The 18,432-nt window shown below is 43.7% G+C and overlaps 2 protein-coding genes across 6 annotated transcripts in view; both read right to left on the reverse strand.

Annotated features, from left to right (window-relative positions):
• Positions 1-4,759: 4,759 nt before the first annotated feature.
• Positions 4,760-5,069, reverse strand: LOC114205311 (small ribosomal subunit protein uS14). Its single transcript, XM_028098694.2, has one exon. It carries the CDS (start codon positions 5,044-5,046, stop codon positions 4,876-4,878), a length of 171 nt encoding a protein of 56 aa, XP_027954495.1. The 5' UTR covers positions 5,047-5,069; the 3' UTR covers positions 4,760-4,875.
• Positions 5,070-8,757: 3,688 nt separating this feature from the next.
• LDB3 (LIM domain binding 3) overlaps positions 8,758-18,432 on the reverse strand; it is a 58,843-nt gene continuing 49,168 nt past the window's right edge. For all 5 annotated transcript variants that reach the window (XM_088020187.1, XM_028098693.2, XM_088020186.1 and 2 more), the window contains 2 exons: positions 14,378-14,493; positions 8,758-8,847 (listed from right to left, as the gene is read on the reverse strand). In XM_088020187.1, coding sequence (XP_087876313.1) covers positions 8,758-8,847; positions 14,378-14,493 — 206 coding nt within the window. The remainder of the gene's footprint in view (positions 8,848-14,377; positions 14,494-18,432) is intronic.

Raw genomic sequence — 18,432 nt, forward strand, 5'->3', positions numbered from 1 at the left:
CCATAAATGCGCTCCAAATAGCCATTGTTTATAGCTGTTTCTTGTGTAAACAGGTGAGAAAGACTTACATAAACAGTCAATTATTAAGTAATGGGAAAATTCCAGAGTGTTGTGGAAGGACTGAGGATGGAATGCTGGCTCACAGGGTGGCCCAGAAGAGAAGGTAAGTCCATGACAGGTTAAGGGGCTAGAGAAATCAACGATGCTAGTGTGTGGGGTCCTGTATGCGGGTTAGTTTGGGCTCTATTGTGCGGTCATGGGAAGCCATTTATGAATGTTAAGCAGGACCACTACATGGCCAGATTTATTTTTGAAGAGATCTCACTACCTGTAGTGTGGGGTGTGGGTTAGCAGTAGATGGGGGGCCAGATGGAGGCAAGGTCAGGAAACTGGGGAGATAACTAGAAGAGAGATGTTTGGAGGCAGGAAGGGTCCTGAGGATGGAGAGAAGGGAATAGATCCAAGACAGATCAGGAAATAAATATGGCAGTCTGTAGTAACTCTTGTCAGAAGGAGCAGTTGTGGAAGAAGACAAACACATAGGATGACTCCCAGATTTCCAGTTTCAGTGACCGGGTGGGACCTGTCACTCATTGAAAGACACAATACAAAAGGAGAAGCAGGCTGGGTGGTAGGGTGGTAAACTCAGTCAGTGCCAGGTCTAGAATTCCTGTGTAGAAGAGGTACAGGGCAGCAGGACTATGGGATTGGTCTCGAAACTATGTTTGCAAAAATAAGCATTCTGTCTGTTCAGATGGGGTGGCATGGGTAAGATGAGTGGCAGATGATGGGGGCTTCAAGTCCCCCCTACCATCCTGAATTTAGCATGGGCATCGTATTAGTTGAGATTCTTCTGGTTGTAAGTGACAGGAACCCAATGTAAGCAAGCTCAAGGATCAAGGGGAAATTTATTATATCAAGAAACAGATAGGTGTGGAGCTTCAGGAATGACTAGATCCAGGAGCCTTCATGTTGGCAGAACACTCCCTCCTTCTCCTTTCTAATCTTTGCTTCTCCGTGTCTGTTGGCTTCATTCTCTCCTAGGGCAGACAGACTTTCTCTGCACAGGAGGGAACACAGGGCCTCTGGACTAACATTCTTCCCGCTTAATGACCAGTGAGAGAAAAGACTCTCTTGCTCTCCAAGCTCCAGGTTTAACAAAATCTCAGGGAAAGGTTCTGATTGTTCTGGTTTGGTTCACAAACCCACTTCCTAAACCAAGCACTGTACCTAAAGGGTACCAAGAGAAAAAATAGGAAGAACCCAACCATGGCCATTCCTCCAACCTATGAAACAGACAGACTTGGAGATGGCTGTAGGATATCCAGGTGAGACAGTAGAGCCAAATCTGGATATGTGAGCCTGAGGATCTCAGGAGAGCAGTACATGGAAGGCATAGATGTCGAATGGCTCAGAAAAGTAGCTGATGGCCTTGACAAAATTCATGGCAGAATTTATTCCATAAGCTCAGTAAATACATTAACTTGGGATCATTATTACTTAGATAACCCTTAATATGTATTTTATGGAGGTTTATTTTTTTTAAGTTTATCTATTTTTTTAAAGACTTTATTTATTTATTTGACAGAGAGAGACACAGCAAGAGAAGGCACACAAGCAGGGGGAGTGGGAGAGGGAGAAGCAGGCTTCCCGCGGAGCAGGGAGCCCGATGTGGGGCTTGATCCCAGGACCCTTTGATCATGACTTGAGCCAAAGGTAGACGCCCAATGACTTAGCCACCCAGGAGCCCCTATCTATTTTTTTATATAATCTCTACACCCATTTGGGAGGTCTAACTCATGACCCCAAGATCAGGAGTCACATGCTTCTCTGACTGAGCCAGTAGGTGCCCCTATAGAGGTTTAAGTAGGATCAAACAGTGAAGTTCATAGTTAAAACATAAATTGTTTTTAAAAGAAAGCAAATCTTAGAACAGTATGTATAGTATGATTCCAATTAAGTAAAGCATAAAGTGTGTGTGCAATTTGTGTGGGTGCATATACAAGCGTGGGTCTGTTTCCCAGATTTCAGAAAACAATGTGTGCCATATCTACACAGATCTGCTTCCCAGACTTTAGACAACTGCATGGAACCAGTTTTGGCATATTCATCCAGAACTGCTTGATGAACAGTTTCAAATTTTTTTTCAAGTGAAAAGTATTACAGGAAAAGTAAAAAAAATAAAATATATATATACATATATATATATTTTTTTTTTTGAGAGAGAGAGAAAGCACACGTGAGCGGGGAGGGGGTGGTGGGCAGGGACAGAGGGAAAGGGAGACAGAAAATCTTGAGCAGGCCCCATACCCAGCGTGGAGCCCAACATGAGGCTTGATCTCACAACGCTGAACCGAAATCAAGAGTCGGACACTTAACTGAGCCACCTGGGCACCTCAGGAAAAGTAAAATGTATTCTTCTATCAAAACTAGAAGTTCTTGGGCGCCTGGGTGGCTCAGTCGGTCAGGCGTCTGCCTTCGGCTCAGGTCATGATCCCAGGGTCCTGGGATTGAGCTCATCGGGCTCCTTGTTCAGCAGGGAGTCTGCTTCTCCCTCTATCCCTCCCCTCTGCTGTGTGCTCTCTCTCTCTCGCTCTCAAATAAATAAATAAAATCTTAAAAAAAAAAAGTGGAAATTGTTGGAGTCAAATATTTATTTTATCTCCTTTCAACTGGCAGGCATTTGAAGGCACTACCTGGCATGTCTTACTGAGGCCTACAAGGTCCTCTGTGCTCCTCACCTCTTCTCCTACTGCCCTCTCCTTGTACTTTCAAGCCTGGGCCTTCACTGTGCCAAAATCCTTCCCTTAAAGACTCCACATGTATTTTTTCCTCCATCTGGAACATTCTATCTCAAACGTTGGTATGGTTGGTTTCTTCTCATCATTCAGACCTCAGCCCAAATGTTACCTCCTCAGCAAGGTCTTCCCCAACTACCCAGCCACAAGTATCTTACTCTGGCCTCCAACACAATGTGCTCTGTTTTATTTTCCCATGGCACTCACTGTCTCAAATTATACTAATTGCGTATACTTGCTTATTGCTTGTCTTGTCCCCGAGAGCGTAAGCTCTGTGAAAGCAGGAACCTTGTCTGGATTTTCATCCTCCATCCCTACACGAGAGCCTAGCTATTCACTGAATGTTTGTGGAATGAAAAGATATATTGCTGGAATATTATTCAGCACTATAAAGAAATGATGTGTCAAGTCATAAAAAGACCTAGAGGAAACTTAAAATGCATATTACTAAGTGAAAGAAGCCAACAGCCTACAAAGGCTACATACCGTGTGATTCCAACTCTATGACATTCTGGAAAAGGCAAAACTATGGAGACAGTAAAAAGATCAGTGGTTGTCAGGGGCTAAGGGGGAGGGAGGGATGAACAGGTGCAGCACGGAGGGTTCTTACTGCAACTCTGTATGATGTTGGAAGGTCATAATACATTTGTTCAACCCCAAAGAATGTGAATGTGTCAACCCCACGAAGAGTGAACCCTAATGTAACCTGTGGGCTCTGGGTGATAATGACACCTCAGTATGGGTCCAGCGATTGTAATGAATGTCCTGCTCTGGTGGGGAGGTTGTTGATAATGGGGGAGGCTGAATGTGAGTTGGAGCAAGGAGTATCTGGGCAATCTGTGTCCCTTCTGCTCAATTCTGCTGTGAACCTAAAACCGCTCTGAAAATTAAATCTATTTTTAAAAAACAACAACATACTTTGCCCAAGTTGTTGAAATGATTTAAGCGTGTGAGTGGAACATTGAGAAAAATTCTTAACATTGTCAGGATTGTCCTGGGAAAGCTAGAATCAGGAAAGCCTAAACCCAAACTTTAGGCAGTGTTTTCGAAATTGGAGTCCCATATTCTGTGCTTTGATAAATGAAGCAAGTTTCTTTATTAAGGGACCAAGCACTCATGCAGCTCACGTATGTGTACTGTGACTCTCTAGGGTGAAGAGCATATGCAACCATTTCCTAGGATTTGATCCAGAACCTATTCTTCATGCCAGGTCTTTATCATCAATGAGCCTAAATCCAGCTGAATGCCAGTGGTTAACCTGTACAGCAGCTTTAAATAGTCAAATATTTGTCCTCAGAACTAATCCAACACAAGTTAGTTACTATCTTGTTTTGCTGATTCCAAACCACTAGAATCTAAGTTCCATGGGAATAACAGTTTTTGTCTGTTTTATTGACTATTATGTTCCCAGTGTCCAGAGCAGTGCCTGGCATATAGCAGGTGCTCAATAAAATATCTGTTGAAAGAATGAACGAATGAGCAAATGAATAAACAACTTTTCTTCTGTGAAAAGGGCAGAAATTCTGGTACAAGATAATTATACCAAATTTTGATCCAGGTGTTTCATATTTCCAGGCTCCTTGTGTAATATTTATACTTGCTGCAGGTTTTCCCAAAGCATTTTTTTCTGAATGGACACATTGAAGGAGTTAAGAAAATGAAGGAAGAGTGAGGGCCTTGGGCTCTGACCCTACTCCATTGGTGATAATGGTCACTAACATTTGTGTTGTAATTTCTAACAAAAGCTATTGCATTTAGCTCTCAAAACGCCTGTGAGGCAGGTGTTATTACCTTCACTCTCAAGAGGGATGAGAGACACTCCCCCAATGTCACCCTGGTGATAATAGATCAGCCTTGATCTAAGTTCTGGTCTTAACACGTCAAAGTCCGTGTTCGGTCCATGGCCCCCGACTGCCTCCCCAGCTGACCGTGTGTACTGGAAAGCCATTTCTTTCTTTTTTTTTTTTTAATTGGAGTATTTTTTATTTTATGTACAATGAGTTGACATTAAAGTAGGTATCCTGGTTATCTGCAGTTAACGTAGGTTATCTTGGATGACCAATTCAAGGAAGTTCACTTAATCCAACTTAATGAAGCCTATATCCTTCGCATACTGACGGAAACACTGGCGGCACATATTGAGGCCGTATTTCCGGATCAGACCGTGCCGGTTTGAGCAGACGCGGCAAGAACGAGAACCCTGGCCAAATTTCCTCGGATGGCTCCAGTACAGCTGCTGGTGACCCATCTTGCTCTCTCGGATGCAACGAGGCAAAAGTGGAAAGCCATTTCTCCTTTTCTTGGTTCCCACATCTGGAAAATGCCCAGGGGATTTCTTAGATTCCTTCCAACTTTACATTCTATGACTCTATGAGACTTTTTTTTTCTCCATCTAAATTGCTATAGCTTTAAAAAGTGGTAAAATAATATCTTATTCCTTCTTGCAATTGCACAACTCTCAAAAATCTGATTGAGGTGCTAAAAAAATCAAATAAATTATGAAAATGTTCTCTTTCTTTTCAAGTAATGCCTGGAAACAGAATACCTTAACAAAGAGTGAACTGAGGGGCGCCTGGGTGGCTCAGATGGTTGGGCGTCTGCCTTCGGCTCAGGTCATGATCCCAGGGTCCTGGGATTGAGTCCCGCGTCGGGGTCTCTGCTCAGCGGGGAGCCTGCTTCTCCCTCTGCCTGCCACTCTCCCTGCTTGTGCTCTTCCTCTCTCTCTCTGGCAAATAAATAAATAAAATCTTCAAAAAACAAAACAAAAACAGAGTGAATTGGGTTTGTTAAGCATAGTATCCTCAGAAAGGTCTTCCCTATTAAAAAAGAAAAAAAGTGCCATGAAAGAGTTTTTCTCTGAGCTTATTTCAAAACAAAAGACATGGAAGAAAATTTTCTAGAAATGAAGCCATTTAGAACAGAATAAAAATAAATAAATCTGAAATACTTAATCACCTAGTAGCGAAATAAATAAACCTTTCCATAAAGAAAAGGCAAAGCCCGGTCTTCACTTTATTATTTACCCGGTAAATTCCCTTTGTATGCAAAACATTTGTATTATTCACATATCCTTGTCTGTTTAAACAAGGCAATTAAACTGCTGTTGGGCCACACAGCCAACAAACAGAGCAAGTGAGTTATATGTTTCTTCTCTGTAGGACATTTCGTTTTGCCGCAAACTTTTTTTTGCAGCCATTTAGAAATAATTTACTTTTGGTGTCATGTGAAAAAAACTTTACACAGAAAAATCAGCATTTGCACATCCTGTTTTAGGTTTTATTGTGCTAAAAAGTAGAATTCACACAGGCCAAAGAAAACCCCAAAACAAACAAACATGCAAAATATTTTTGTGCACACCTCTACCGCACTACTTTCCACTTTTGAAATCTTAAAATTAAAAAAAAAAAATCCCAAAGCAAGAGTACCTGGGTTGAAAAGCTAACATTATAAAAGCTAGATTCCTAACACAAACACTGCAGACACAAATCACTCTGTTGCAAAAAGTTAATGTTTGTAAGTGTTAAATGAGGAGACAAGAACGGCAGATCTGAAGTGTGCTCCCCACTAGGAACTATTAGAAATTGTTTGGTGTCCTAGGACATCCCTGATGTTGAGATAGATACAACCTTAACCCCAAAGCTACGCCAAACTTGCAAACACTGAGGGAACCCCATATTCAAAACTACCTTCTTCTCCTTCTACCTTTAAAATAGTTTTTTGTTTGTTTTGGGTTTCGGTAAATAAAAGAGTCCCTCAGAATCGACACTCACTCTCTCTGAGATGTAGAAAAACCGATTCAGTAAATGACCATGATGAAGTCCTTCTTTGAGATGCTTCACTTTTCTTTTTAATTATCATGTACTTTTTTAATGGTCGCCCGGGCATGTGTGTGTCCTGTGTGCATAAACCCTTTTAAAAGATATTTTCAGAAACAACTCTTGGGAACTGTTTTTCCTTTCCTCGAGACCAGTCTCTGAAAATGTGTTCTTGTTTTCGTTTTTGCTTTAAGAGAAAACCTGCCTAGAGCTTTTCTGTACAGTCAGCAACCTTCTTATCCCTGTATATTTGAACTTTCCAAAAATAACAGAATGCTCCAAGGTACTTGTCTGCAACTCCTGAAAAATCTCTAGCCACTCCCAGCAGATTTTACTGCCTGGTACTTTAGATTCACTTTCTTACTGCACCACAGGTAAAGAAGGGCCCCGTGGTAGGAGCACAATTAAGTCCCTCCTGGTGCTCCCTCCGGAACATGGCTTCACCTTTGGAAAAAAAGCACGGGCCTCCTGCTAGGGGCGCATCCTGCTGCTTCTTTCTCCCTCAAGGAGAAGGGACACACTCAGGTAGAAAGGCAGTCCCCTGGAAGCCTCAGTTCTCAGAAGAAGAAAATGTTCTAATGCATTCTCATAAAACATGCAAAGAGAAAAATCCAAAACAGGAGTGAGGAGAGAGTAGCAGTGAGTTGGAAGAGTTCCTAACTATTGTGTTCAAGTGAGAAACACCCCCTCAGACGGCCTGCTTCCATGCCTTGTTCAATGAGTATAATAACAGTGCTTCCTGAAGGGAAAGAGAATGTACCATTTCCAGCCTCAGAAACTAAGCTGCTCTCTTCATCACCAAACAGCTTTAAAATGCGTACTTAACCCAAACTATAACTAATGTTTTAAAGAAGTTTGAAGACCCAAGTCTATTTCAATAAATACTTAAATAAGTTCTAGATCAACTTGGCTCATATATTTTCAAACCATGGGCCCGAATGGCAAATGAGTACATTATCAGTCCCTCTTCTTCTCCCAATGGCCGACATCCCTGCACATAATCGGTGTGCGGCACTGAAAGCAACACTTGAGAAGGATGGTGCAGATCTGAGGTGGGAGGTGCTGCCAACACTGGCATTTTTACTGAGGCTGGCAGAAAGTAAGGCTCCTCTCTCCATGCAGAGTTTGGGCATGTTCTCAGCCTATTCTGCCATCCTGTTTCAGACACCATCTCTCTCTTCTTGTCCACAGGTCATTATGCCTGTTGGGGGAAGGGGCGCTGAGGAAGACTTCATAAGAGAGCAAGTCACAGGACTGGGAGCGAAATACATGCACAAGACCGGGACATTCATGCTCATGAACTTGATAAAGCAAAACAAAGGCTAGACGCAACCCAGAGTCACTTTAAAATCTCCTCTCACACACAGCAAAGCAAAACTGGAAAAACCCAATTCCACTTTCCCATCACAATTCAAAAAGGAGCTAAACCTTCTGGGGACATAGGATGTCTTAGATGTGAGCCAGAGATGTCTGCAGCATGAGCCAGAGCCCTTCCTAAATCCCTGTCAACTGCCCCGCAGCTCCTAGAAGACACCTCCTAGACGCCTGGACTCCCTCGGAACGCTCAACTCTGTTGAAGGTCTGAAGTTTGATGTGCAGAGGTAGCTCCATGACATTAGCAATGGAATAACACTTCCTTTTTTGGTGAGGAAAGCCCAATTGGTCTCAGCTAACAAGCCCTCAGCTATGGCTCTAAAAATACCCCACAGCAAGTACTGTTGAGCACTTCGTGCTGTTTGCCAGAGGAGCTCTAGAGTACTCCAACGCATACTCCAGATTCTCCATAACCGCTCTGAGCTCTGTCCCTGCTCTGGTGACCTCAGGGAAGGGTATCGCTTCGAGAAAATGACTTTTTTGTTTTCCACTCTGGAGTTCTTGGAACTCTGTCCTGAGCATCTGAATTACCACTCCAGCCTTGGATTAGTTACTAGCTTGGTTGAGGAATCTTCATTTGGCTTCTAGTCTGAACTATGCAAATACACGATCTGTGTGCAGAAGGAAGGACTAAAATTATACTTCAAAAGGGCTCAGTAGCTTCCTGTCTTCCCCCTTTCCCCCAAAAAGAAACGTCAGCCTCCTTGAATCCTTTATTGTCAGCGGCAGGAGCAGCTCCCGGCCTGTCCTCATCAGACGCTCTGGGCTCCCTACACGTTGATGGCGTGTGCGTGCTTCTTGCACAGGGGTTTGTCCTTCTTGGAGTAGAATGGCTGCCCCTCCAGATTCACGTGGCAGACCTGGGACAGAGGACAGACAGGCATGAGGTGGGCCTAGCTCTCCCCGCTACAAATTCCTAATGACATAAGCAGAGTAGACAATCAAACTACGTAACATTTAAGACTTCCAAAGAGGAATACAGAACTAAACTCAAATTAATGAAATGGAATACAAAAAAATATACAAGATGAAGATGATCGATGGATGCTGTCCAAAGTTTACAAGACACCAGAACAAAATCATGAGTCAATAGCCATGGGGGTGATTAACATCCAAGAAAATACCATTAGTAAACTAACAAACACATCAGAAAAGATTATCCTCACTAATAATTAAAGAAAAAATAAATTAAAACTTCTGTGAGAGACCCCTAAGTATCTATTAATCTAACAACAACAACAACAACAAAACCCCTCAATCACTTGTACCTTTAACCTTAGAAGACTATAGCCAAAAAGCAAAAGCAAAAAAAAAAAAAAAAAAAAAAGTATCAGTCAACAGTCAACAATGCCAAAAGGGAATCAGGCCTACTTGTGCACTGCTAGGGACACCACTCGGTGAATCAGCTCAGTCTTCTGTAGGGATGTGGCAACACTGAAGAGGAGCTGTAAAGATGTGTCTGCCCAGTACCACTCAGGAGGAGTTTATCTTGCAGAAACGATTGCACGGAACAACGTGTGCCCAAGTGAAAACTGAAAACCACTAAAATGTCTCTCTATGGGGAGATGACCAAGTAGATTCTTACAGTACATTTTCCAATGGAATGCCACCAGGAAAAAGATCAATCAAATATGGAAAAGTGTATGCAGGGAGATAGTATATAAAAGAAATAGAGGCAAAATTATATAGCCCCATGATGACAAAATATGAGTGCAGTTTGAAGATGGAGACGTCACAGAAAGAAGAAAGCTAAGTGATGTATGTTGAGGCTACTACGGGTCAAGCAGGAGGCCACTCTATATACATGATCTCATTTAATTCTCACAAAAACTTATGGGAAGGTATGATTTTTCCCCATTTCACAAGGGAACAACTGTGGCTCATAGAGCCAAGCGTCCCACTTAAGTCACAGACCTAGCAAATTGTGGAGCTGGGACTCGGTGTCCAGGTCTGCAAGACCCTAGGTCTAGCTCATCTTCCCCATACCCCACCACAGAGCGGGGCTAGGCTTACTTGAAATTGTTCTGGGCTTACGGGACTTGTATTGAGGTAGCCCTCCAAGTTTGTTGGACTACCAGTATGTAGGCTGGCCCTGGGTAGGCAGTATGCCAATGTGTCAGAGTCAGCTGGGAAGTCACATAGGCTGAGATGAGCCCCAGGTTCATGGAGGGCACTGAACATATCAAACAGGGAGCAGAAGTAGGGACCACATCCAGGACACTGACATCAGAAGAAGTGTAGGTAGGGGTGTCTGGGTGGCTCAGTTAAGCATCCGACTCTTGATTTCAGCTCAGGTCATGATCTCAGGGTCGTGAGATCAAGCCCCATGCTGGGAGTGGAGCCTGCTTAAGAATCTCTCTCTCCCTCTCCCTCTGCCTGTCCCCCACTAAAGAAGGAGGAGGAGGACAGCAGGGAGAGTTCCCACATACAGAAGGCATGAGGATAGAGAAATCATCCTCTTGAGATGAGCTTAGCTCAGTGAGCATGTGACCACTCCAAGACAGTTGGAAAGAAAAGTGGCATCACAGTGGTCCCACGTGCAAGTACCTCATGGCCCAATTGAGAATGTTATACTTGCGATCACACAGGGCTGACAATGGGCCCTGGAAACCAACGACCTAAAAAAGGGACGGAAAACATCCAGGTGGGGGGCAGTAATGTTGAGAGGCTCTTGGGGTGGCCTCAAGCCGCTGGTGAAGACATGGGGATAAGCCCATAAGATCCAGCAGTGAGGATGGGTTTCATGGGAGATAGAAAGGCAGCTCTGGAGTAAGTTGTCAAGGAGCTGCCTGTCAACATCTGAGGCTCTGACTGGGAGACCCTGCCTAGTCTAGGACAGTGCTGGTTACTTGTGAGAACTTTGGGATAAGTTGGACAGTGTGTTGGGAGACTAAAGACCCAGAAGTGAGGACGGGCCAGAGCCTAGGGGCAGCTCATTGATAAGATAGAGCTGAGGGCAGAAAATATCATAAAAAGGTCTTGCTCAGTGTCCTGGGCTAGGAGACTCTGTGTGGGATGCACGGTGGCTTCCTGGTGAGGCCTCCAGACTACTCAGCGGAATGGCATAGCGGGGACGGTTCAAGCCCCAGGTTGCATGGTCAAGTGGCATCAGGGCCTGGGTGGGAAGGAGTAGTGGTCATGGACAGTGCTGGAAGGCAATGACGTAGGCCAGCTGTGGCAGCCCCTAGGACTGCTGCCCTCCCCTCCCCCACCAGTGGGGAAGGGCTAGAGACCCAACAAGACTTAGAGGAAAAGAGAGGCCACAGTAAGTCATCTCTATCCCATTAAAGATAGGCTCCATATCCTTTCCATTGGAACTCAAGTGCTGAAGCCAGATAGAAGCTTAACCCCTCACCCCAGCCCCCAGACAGGAGCTTAACCCCTTACCCCAACCCACATAGCCCTTCTCATCCATCATTTTATTTTTTTTAATATTTCTTATTATTTTTTATTGAGAGAGAGAGAGAGAGAGAGAGCACAAGCAGGGGGTGCTGAGGGAGAAGGAGAGAGAATCTTAAGCAGACTCCACACTCAGCACAGAGCCCGATGTGGGGCTTCATCTCATGACCCTGAGATCATGACCTGAGCTGAAATCAAGAGCTGGATGTTTAACCATCCGAGCCACCCAGGGGCCCCATCTCAGCCATCATTTTATATGCTTGGGACTTTAGAGAGGCTGTCTTGTTCTATTCTTTAATTGCTTGTATATGTCAACTTTGTTTTCTTTCAAGATTCCAAACTCCCTGAAGGTGGAGCTTTGTTCGGGAATACTCTTGTGTTCCCCAAACTCAAGCAATATTTGCTAAATTGAATTAGTCTAAAGTTATGTGCTCTCCTGAGATCTAACTGGTGGGAAAACAGCTTATCAGCTGGGAGAGCTAGGTCTGATCTTTCTTTCTTATTAATTTTTTAATTATAAGAAAATATATGCTCATCAAAGATGATTTAGAAATATAAAGTGATGGAAAAGGATTCCCCTCACCCCCCCCCAAAAAAACCCTCACAGTTTTCCAATCAAAAGATTGCTTTCCAAAAATTAAAACCAAAACCATGTTCCACTTTGCTATATCTTAACAGGGCAGTGAGTGCCACACAGGGCCACTTAGGAGGAAAATGTAATGATTCATTCACCACACTGATTCTCCAAAGGACAGGATCTGCCTGGCTTCTTTAGATGGATCCTTCTGCAGTGCTATGGGTCTCTCACACCTTGCCAGAACTTATCTGTAATCTTGGCCTGAACAACCCTATGCTTTACTGCTTCTTCTGGTCTCTCTCTGGGATTTGTGCCACTGTGATTCTCAGCCAAACTCAGTGGGCTCAAGGGAGCAGACCCATGCTCACCTTTTCCATGGTACCCTCTCCATGTGACACAGACCTCTCATCAGCCTGCCCTGAGAGAACAGGCCTTCTGTGTCACAGTCTGCCCTGGACCTTCTCCAAGTCTCTTGGATCCTTCTAGAAGTTGGGCAACCAGACTTGCAGGCAGTGTCTTAGGATCAGACAAGCCATGACTTGAATGTTGGGGTCAGAGGGCCCTATGTGCCTTGCTGAGTCATGGCTCTTTAGGGGACAACCAGAAAGCCAGTATATTCACATTGTTGTCCGTTTTCAGAGGGGAGGACCTGATGTATTTAAAGGACCCTAAAAGGCAATTAGAAAATCTATTCCAAAAGCTGGAAAATCAGAGTGTTTAGATTGAATTGTGTTGTTTCCTCCCCCAAATTCATATGCTGAAGTCCTTACTCCCAGTACCTTCAATCTACTCGGGGCAGGGACACACCGGTGACCTTATTTGGAAGCAGGATCTTTGCAGATATAATTAAGATGTAAATTAAGATGAGGTCATACTGGAGTAAGACGGGCTATTAATCCAGTAGGACCAGTGTCCTTATAAGAAAAGGAGAAGCATATAGAGACAGACACACACAGCAGAGAAAGCCATGCAAAGACTCACACACACAGAGGGAAGGATGCGATGGGACCATGGAGCCCGAGACTGAAGTTCTGCAGCTGTGATTCAAGAAACACCAAAGACTGCTGGAAACCACCAAAAGCTAGGGGAGAGCGCACAGCCCTGCCGACATCTTAAATTCAGACGTCTAGCCTCCAGAACTATGAGAGAGTCCATTTCAGTTTTTGAAGCCATCGGATTTTGGTACATTGTTAGAGCAGGCCTAGCAAACTCACACTCAAAGTCAACACAGTGCACCTCACGCATGGTGGAGTGCAGATGTGGTATAGACACTGAGGTGCGTTGCAGTAACCTTTATGATGAGGGTTGTCCTATATCATAAGCCTATAAAAATAGTTCAAGTTTAAAGTGCATGGATATTTGATACATGGCCACACTTTACCTTGAGCAGCTCTGATAAAACAAAACAAAACAAAACAAAACAAACACAGTAGTGGCACATTAATTTTCCCAAATAAAGTTCAGTCAGTTGCAGACTCACATCACAGGCCTTTCTCAGGGATGAATATTTCCTAAATGTAAGGCAGAGTCCTAATGTCAGTGAGCTCATTGCTGTGTCCGCGCCACCCTGCCCCCAACCCAAAGCCCTCAAAAGGAAAATGCCAATCTCATGGGAAAAATGACCTGGCTGTTCAGGAGAAATAGATGGCACATGGTTAACAGGTCATCTAGGGCTTATCTCCTGGCAACTACATATCAGGAGCAAGACCATTTAGGAAAATAAAATGATAGCCCCGATTCCTAAAAGTTCTCTCAAAAGAAACGTTATCTCAGCTTTTCATAGAATGGGTCAACAAGCTCCAATCTAGTGTTTCATGGTGAAAATTTGGGGGGAAACCCTTGAATCACTTCATCATAACTAAAGCAACTTATAATCATAGGAAACCATCCTTCTTTATTCTAACCGAAGCATCATTCGCTGCTCCCAACTACTCAGAGCGTTCCTGGTGAGACAAGCTGCTGGTTTGACGTTTCCTTAATGAAATGGAGAGTAACAAAGCCACTTTGGTTTAGAAGTAATTATTAGTAATAAACTTTGCTTGACTGTCACATATCCAGCATCATGGTACTTGGCAGCTTTTAAAAATGATCAGCATAGGGCGCCTGGGTGGCTCAGTTAGTTGGGCAACTGCCTTCGGCTCAGGTCATGATCCTGGAGTCCCTGGATGGAGTCCCGCATCGGGCTCCCTGCTCGGCGGGGAGTCTGCTTCTCCCTCTGACCCTTCCCCCTCTCATGTGCTCTCTCTCTCAAATAAATAAATAAAATCTTAAAAAAATAAAAAAATGAATAAAAATGATCAGCATATCAGTGGGCCAGTGTTAAAAGGGATGTAGAGGGTTGATCACCTGGCCCCACTAGGTCCCTCTTGCCCCTTCTCAGAAAGCCAGAACCCCCAGCCGTGCTAAAAACATACTGCGCAGATGAAGCAGGTGTCATGCCAGGTGTGTCCCAGGGCTTCGATAAACTTGTCCCCAGCCTCCACGGGGAAATCGCAGCCATGACACTTGGTGCTGAACAGATTGACGTAGTCTGAAATGAAAGGCAGAGTGAGGACCAGGCATCCAGGCAGGCTGGGAGAAGCATCCTGGACACACTGACACAATGCCACAACAATGACACCACACCGCAAATCACGGAGCTGGGGCAGTGGGTATGACCTAACTGGTTACTTCTCATCTTGCAGACAAAATGCTCAGTTATATCATTGTGTTTTTTTCTTTTCAGTAATTTGCACTGGTGTTGTATGGATTCAGGCTTAGTTACCACTCTGTACTGGTTTAATTTACAAACACTTTCCAGATCTGTCATTAACTTTCTTTCTACAGGGTGATTTTCTCTTCTGCCTCTATCACCCTTTATAGCCCAAACAGACCAATCCCAAAAAAGAAAAAAAAAAAAAATCACATTTCCCAATTGCTATGCTTAGTTTGGAAGAAGGAGACCCCTTAATGTTTTTAGGAGTACTACAGTACGTTCTTTGCTTGGCAATTCTTCTGTCATTGGGCATTTGTGTTCATAACAAAGTTTCACTACTAGAAACAATATTTGAGCTACTATGTTAAGACTTGTCCCCCTCCCTGCCTCACCGAAGAGATAATAATACCATGTATTGTTTGTATAATGCTTTACAGTTCACCAAGCATTCTCGCATAGATGGTATTCTTTACTAGAATCTCAATGTCATGATCTGTGGATTAGTATGTACTGTTTTCTTTCCACCCTCGACACAGTGCCCGGGACACAAGTCAATACCCAACACATATGTGCAGAATGAATAACGGAATGGATGAACCAGTGAATCAATAAATCAACGAATGAACTTAATCTTCAAAAAAATCCCTCAGAGATTGAACTATAATTATTTTTCTGTTTTATTTTATCTTGTGGATTAGGAAGCCAAGGCTCGCCAGCGTCATACAGCTGAGACACACAGCTGAGTGGTCTGGGTCCCAACTCCAACTCAGGAGCTGTCTTCCCTGGGCCTCAGGGAGAAGCAGTTCTACTGTACTCCGCGTAGAACTCTTCCAGATTCTTTCAGAGAAGTTTGACGCCTCTTACAAAGCCTTCATTCCCCTAGAAGTGTACTGGTCTCTCCACAGCTCTGCCACAGTGGGCTTCTCCTCACACCTTCCACGTTTCTGCTCAGATATCCTTGTGGACAGCACGCCTGTTCTCCATCTTAGACCACATGCTAAGAAGCAGCGTGCCATGGGGGGTTATGGACTTGGGTTCTGAAGAACAAAAGCACTGAGCTCAAGTCCTAGCTCTGTTCGAGAATTGTTCCTACTTGGGGCAAGTCACCTAACTTCTCAGCGTCTCCGGTTTCTTATCTGTAGAATGGGAGTAACTACAGTACCTAAGTTGTGGGGTTGTTGTATAGATTCAATAAGATAACCTACGTGAACGTACTTGGCACAGATACTCAAAAATCTTGGCTCTTATTGTGAATGTCTTTATAAAGGATGGAAGGAGAGAAGGAAACGTGATTCCAGTGCCTACTCGGCACTAGTCCAATACTAGTGCTTTTCTAAGTTTCCTGGGTAATCTTCACAGCAGCTGTAGGAAGAAATAATTATTCCCATTTTAAAGACGAGGAAACTGGCTGCCGAGGTTCTATCACACCGGCAGTAAGGAGCCTGCCTCAATGGACTCCAAAGTTCATCCTCTTTCCATGACTTCACGTGGTCTCTGGTTATCTATTTGCCATTGAGCTTTGATAAGTTATATCTCTTGCATATATTTTCCAATGTACGGTTTCCCCTTTTGTGTTTACTTATGGTTTGTCATGCAAATGCTGTTCTATATGTCACGGTCTATGAGGTCTGTCTCTGATGGAATACTTCATTTCTCACCAGAACTCAAAACATCATTCTGCTTCCTTTACAAAGTTAGAGTGGATTTACGGTTCACTCCATGCTCTGTAGGAACTAGTGTGGGTGAGAAACAGGGCCATAGGCTACCCCATCTCCACGGGAGGGCAAGCCCTGTACCCCACTTCTGACTCCTCTCTCATTACTCCCAGTCTCCAGATGCCCTGGACTCTCTCGTCTACCTCATGCCTGTGTATGAACCAGGTCCTGGGCTTGGAAAACCCTCCCCACTTTGTCTACCAGGATCTCTGCAATGCTGTGGGCCAGGCCTTCCTCCTGGGAAGACCTCATCTTCCACCCAACCGAGAGAGATGAGATGGCCTTCCCAACGGCTTCTTTTGGGCTTCCCCTCCCTCCATTCATTCATTCATTCATTCAATCATCTCTTGACTATCCATTGATGTGCTGGCGTATCACAGGATGATGCGTCTGCTTGAGGTTTTTGAAGGCAGAGACCCACTCCTAATGCTCCGTGTCTCTCACAGGAACCGGCACACATTTGATGGATGAAGGATAAATGGACAAACAAAGAAATCGTTTGGAAAACCTCACTAAATAGTAATTTTCCTTCTCTCACTGGGCAGACTAACATTAAGCTCTTACAATTGAACATCTAGTCTGGCCTGCCGATTGGTTTTTCTGTTTTATACTTGATTCTGTATGATCTGGAGAACTGCCACTTTGTTTTAAAATTTGGTAGCACCGGTCTTGACCCTAATACATTTTTTTTTAAAGTTCACATATTTCATCATTTATCAAAAAAAAAAAAAAAGAGAGAGAGAGAGAATATAATTGGAATTAAGTTTGTGCTTGGGCCTTTCCCACCATGAATATAATCTAGTTCCTCATGTATTTATTTCTTACTTTACTTCTCTTATTAGGTCTTTATAATTTTCTTTGACTAACTCTCTTATGCCCCAAGTTGAATTTGTACCCTGTATTTAATGGATTTTATTGCTATTGTAAAAGGATTTCCATCCATCAAATCACAGGTGCTCTCTGTTGCAAAAGGGCTTACTGCTTTCCGAGAACAGTGGTTCTCAAACGTTAGAATCATCTCAAGGGGTCGCGAAACACAGATTGCTGGGCCCCACCCCTCAGAGTTTCTGATTCAGCAGATCTGGGGTGGGGCCCAAAGATCTGCATTTCTGTAATCCTGATATTGCTGGTCTTCGGATCATACCTCGATTCTCAAACTTAACTGAATATAGAATCATATGGGTGGGGGTAGGGTGATAAAATTCTGCATCTGTACATCTGGGAATTGATCTTCTATATCTTTAAAGTTTCCCAGGTGATCATGATGCCCCATCAGGTCTGGGCACTGCTCAGGGGCAGGCCCTCCTAGCTCTCTTACTTAGGTGCAAGATTATCATATGTAAAAGTGTCAGCTCGCGAGGGCAGCTGACGAAATCTTTTGGAGTCTAGATCGTGGCATTCTGACATTCTCCCTTCTGTGTCTTCTTCCAAGTTGTTGATAAAAATGATGACAAGGTATGACAATGAGATACCACCTCACCCTCATTAAGTGGGCTGCTATAAAAAACCCAGCAAAATAGCAAGTGTAGGCAAAGATGTAGTGAATTTGAAACCCTGTGCTCTGCTGGTGGAATTGTAAAATGGTGCAATGCCATTATCAGAATAGTGGAAACCTCAAAAATAGAAATACCATATGACCCAGCAACCCTACCGCTGGGCATATACCTCCAAAGAAGTACAAACAGGGTCTTTTAGACATTTGCACGCCCATGTTCATAGCAGCAGTATTCACAATAGCCAAGAAGCAGAAGCAACCTAAATGTCCATCAGATTTGGGGGGGGTACTGAGGACTTTTCAAGCCTCAGACACAAATTATAGAAATTGTAATGCTTTTAGTCAATTAATAATAGCAATTTGTTTTTGTTGTGTGTGTTTTAAGATTTTATTTATTTATTTATTTATTTATTTAGAGAGCATGAGCAGGGGGAGGGGCAGAGGGAGAAGGAGAGAGAGAATCTCAAGCAGACTCTGCACCGAGCGTGGAACCTGACACGGGACTCCATCTCATGACCCTGAGATCATGACCTGAGCTGAAACCAAGAGTCAGATGTTTAATTG

Source organism: Eumetopias jubatus, unplaced genomic scaffold (genome assembly GCF_037043125.1).
Source record: "Eumetopias jubatus isolate StellerSeaLion01/CBP00866 unplaced genomic scaffold, mEumJub1_p1.0 scaffold_17, whole genome shotgun sequence".
Taxonomy (NCBI): domain Eukaryota; kingdom Metazoa; phylum Chordata; class Mammalia; order Carnivora; family Otariidae; genus Eumetopias; species Eumetopias jubatus.

Bases quoted from the DNA above. Each gene is read 5' to 3' on its own strand.
- LOC114205311 (XM_028098694.2), bottom strand. From the start codon at position 5,046: ATGGGTCACCAGCAGCTGTACTGGAGCCATCCGAGGAAATTTGGCCAG.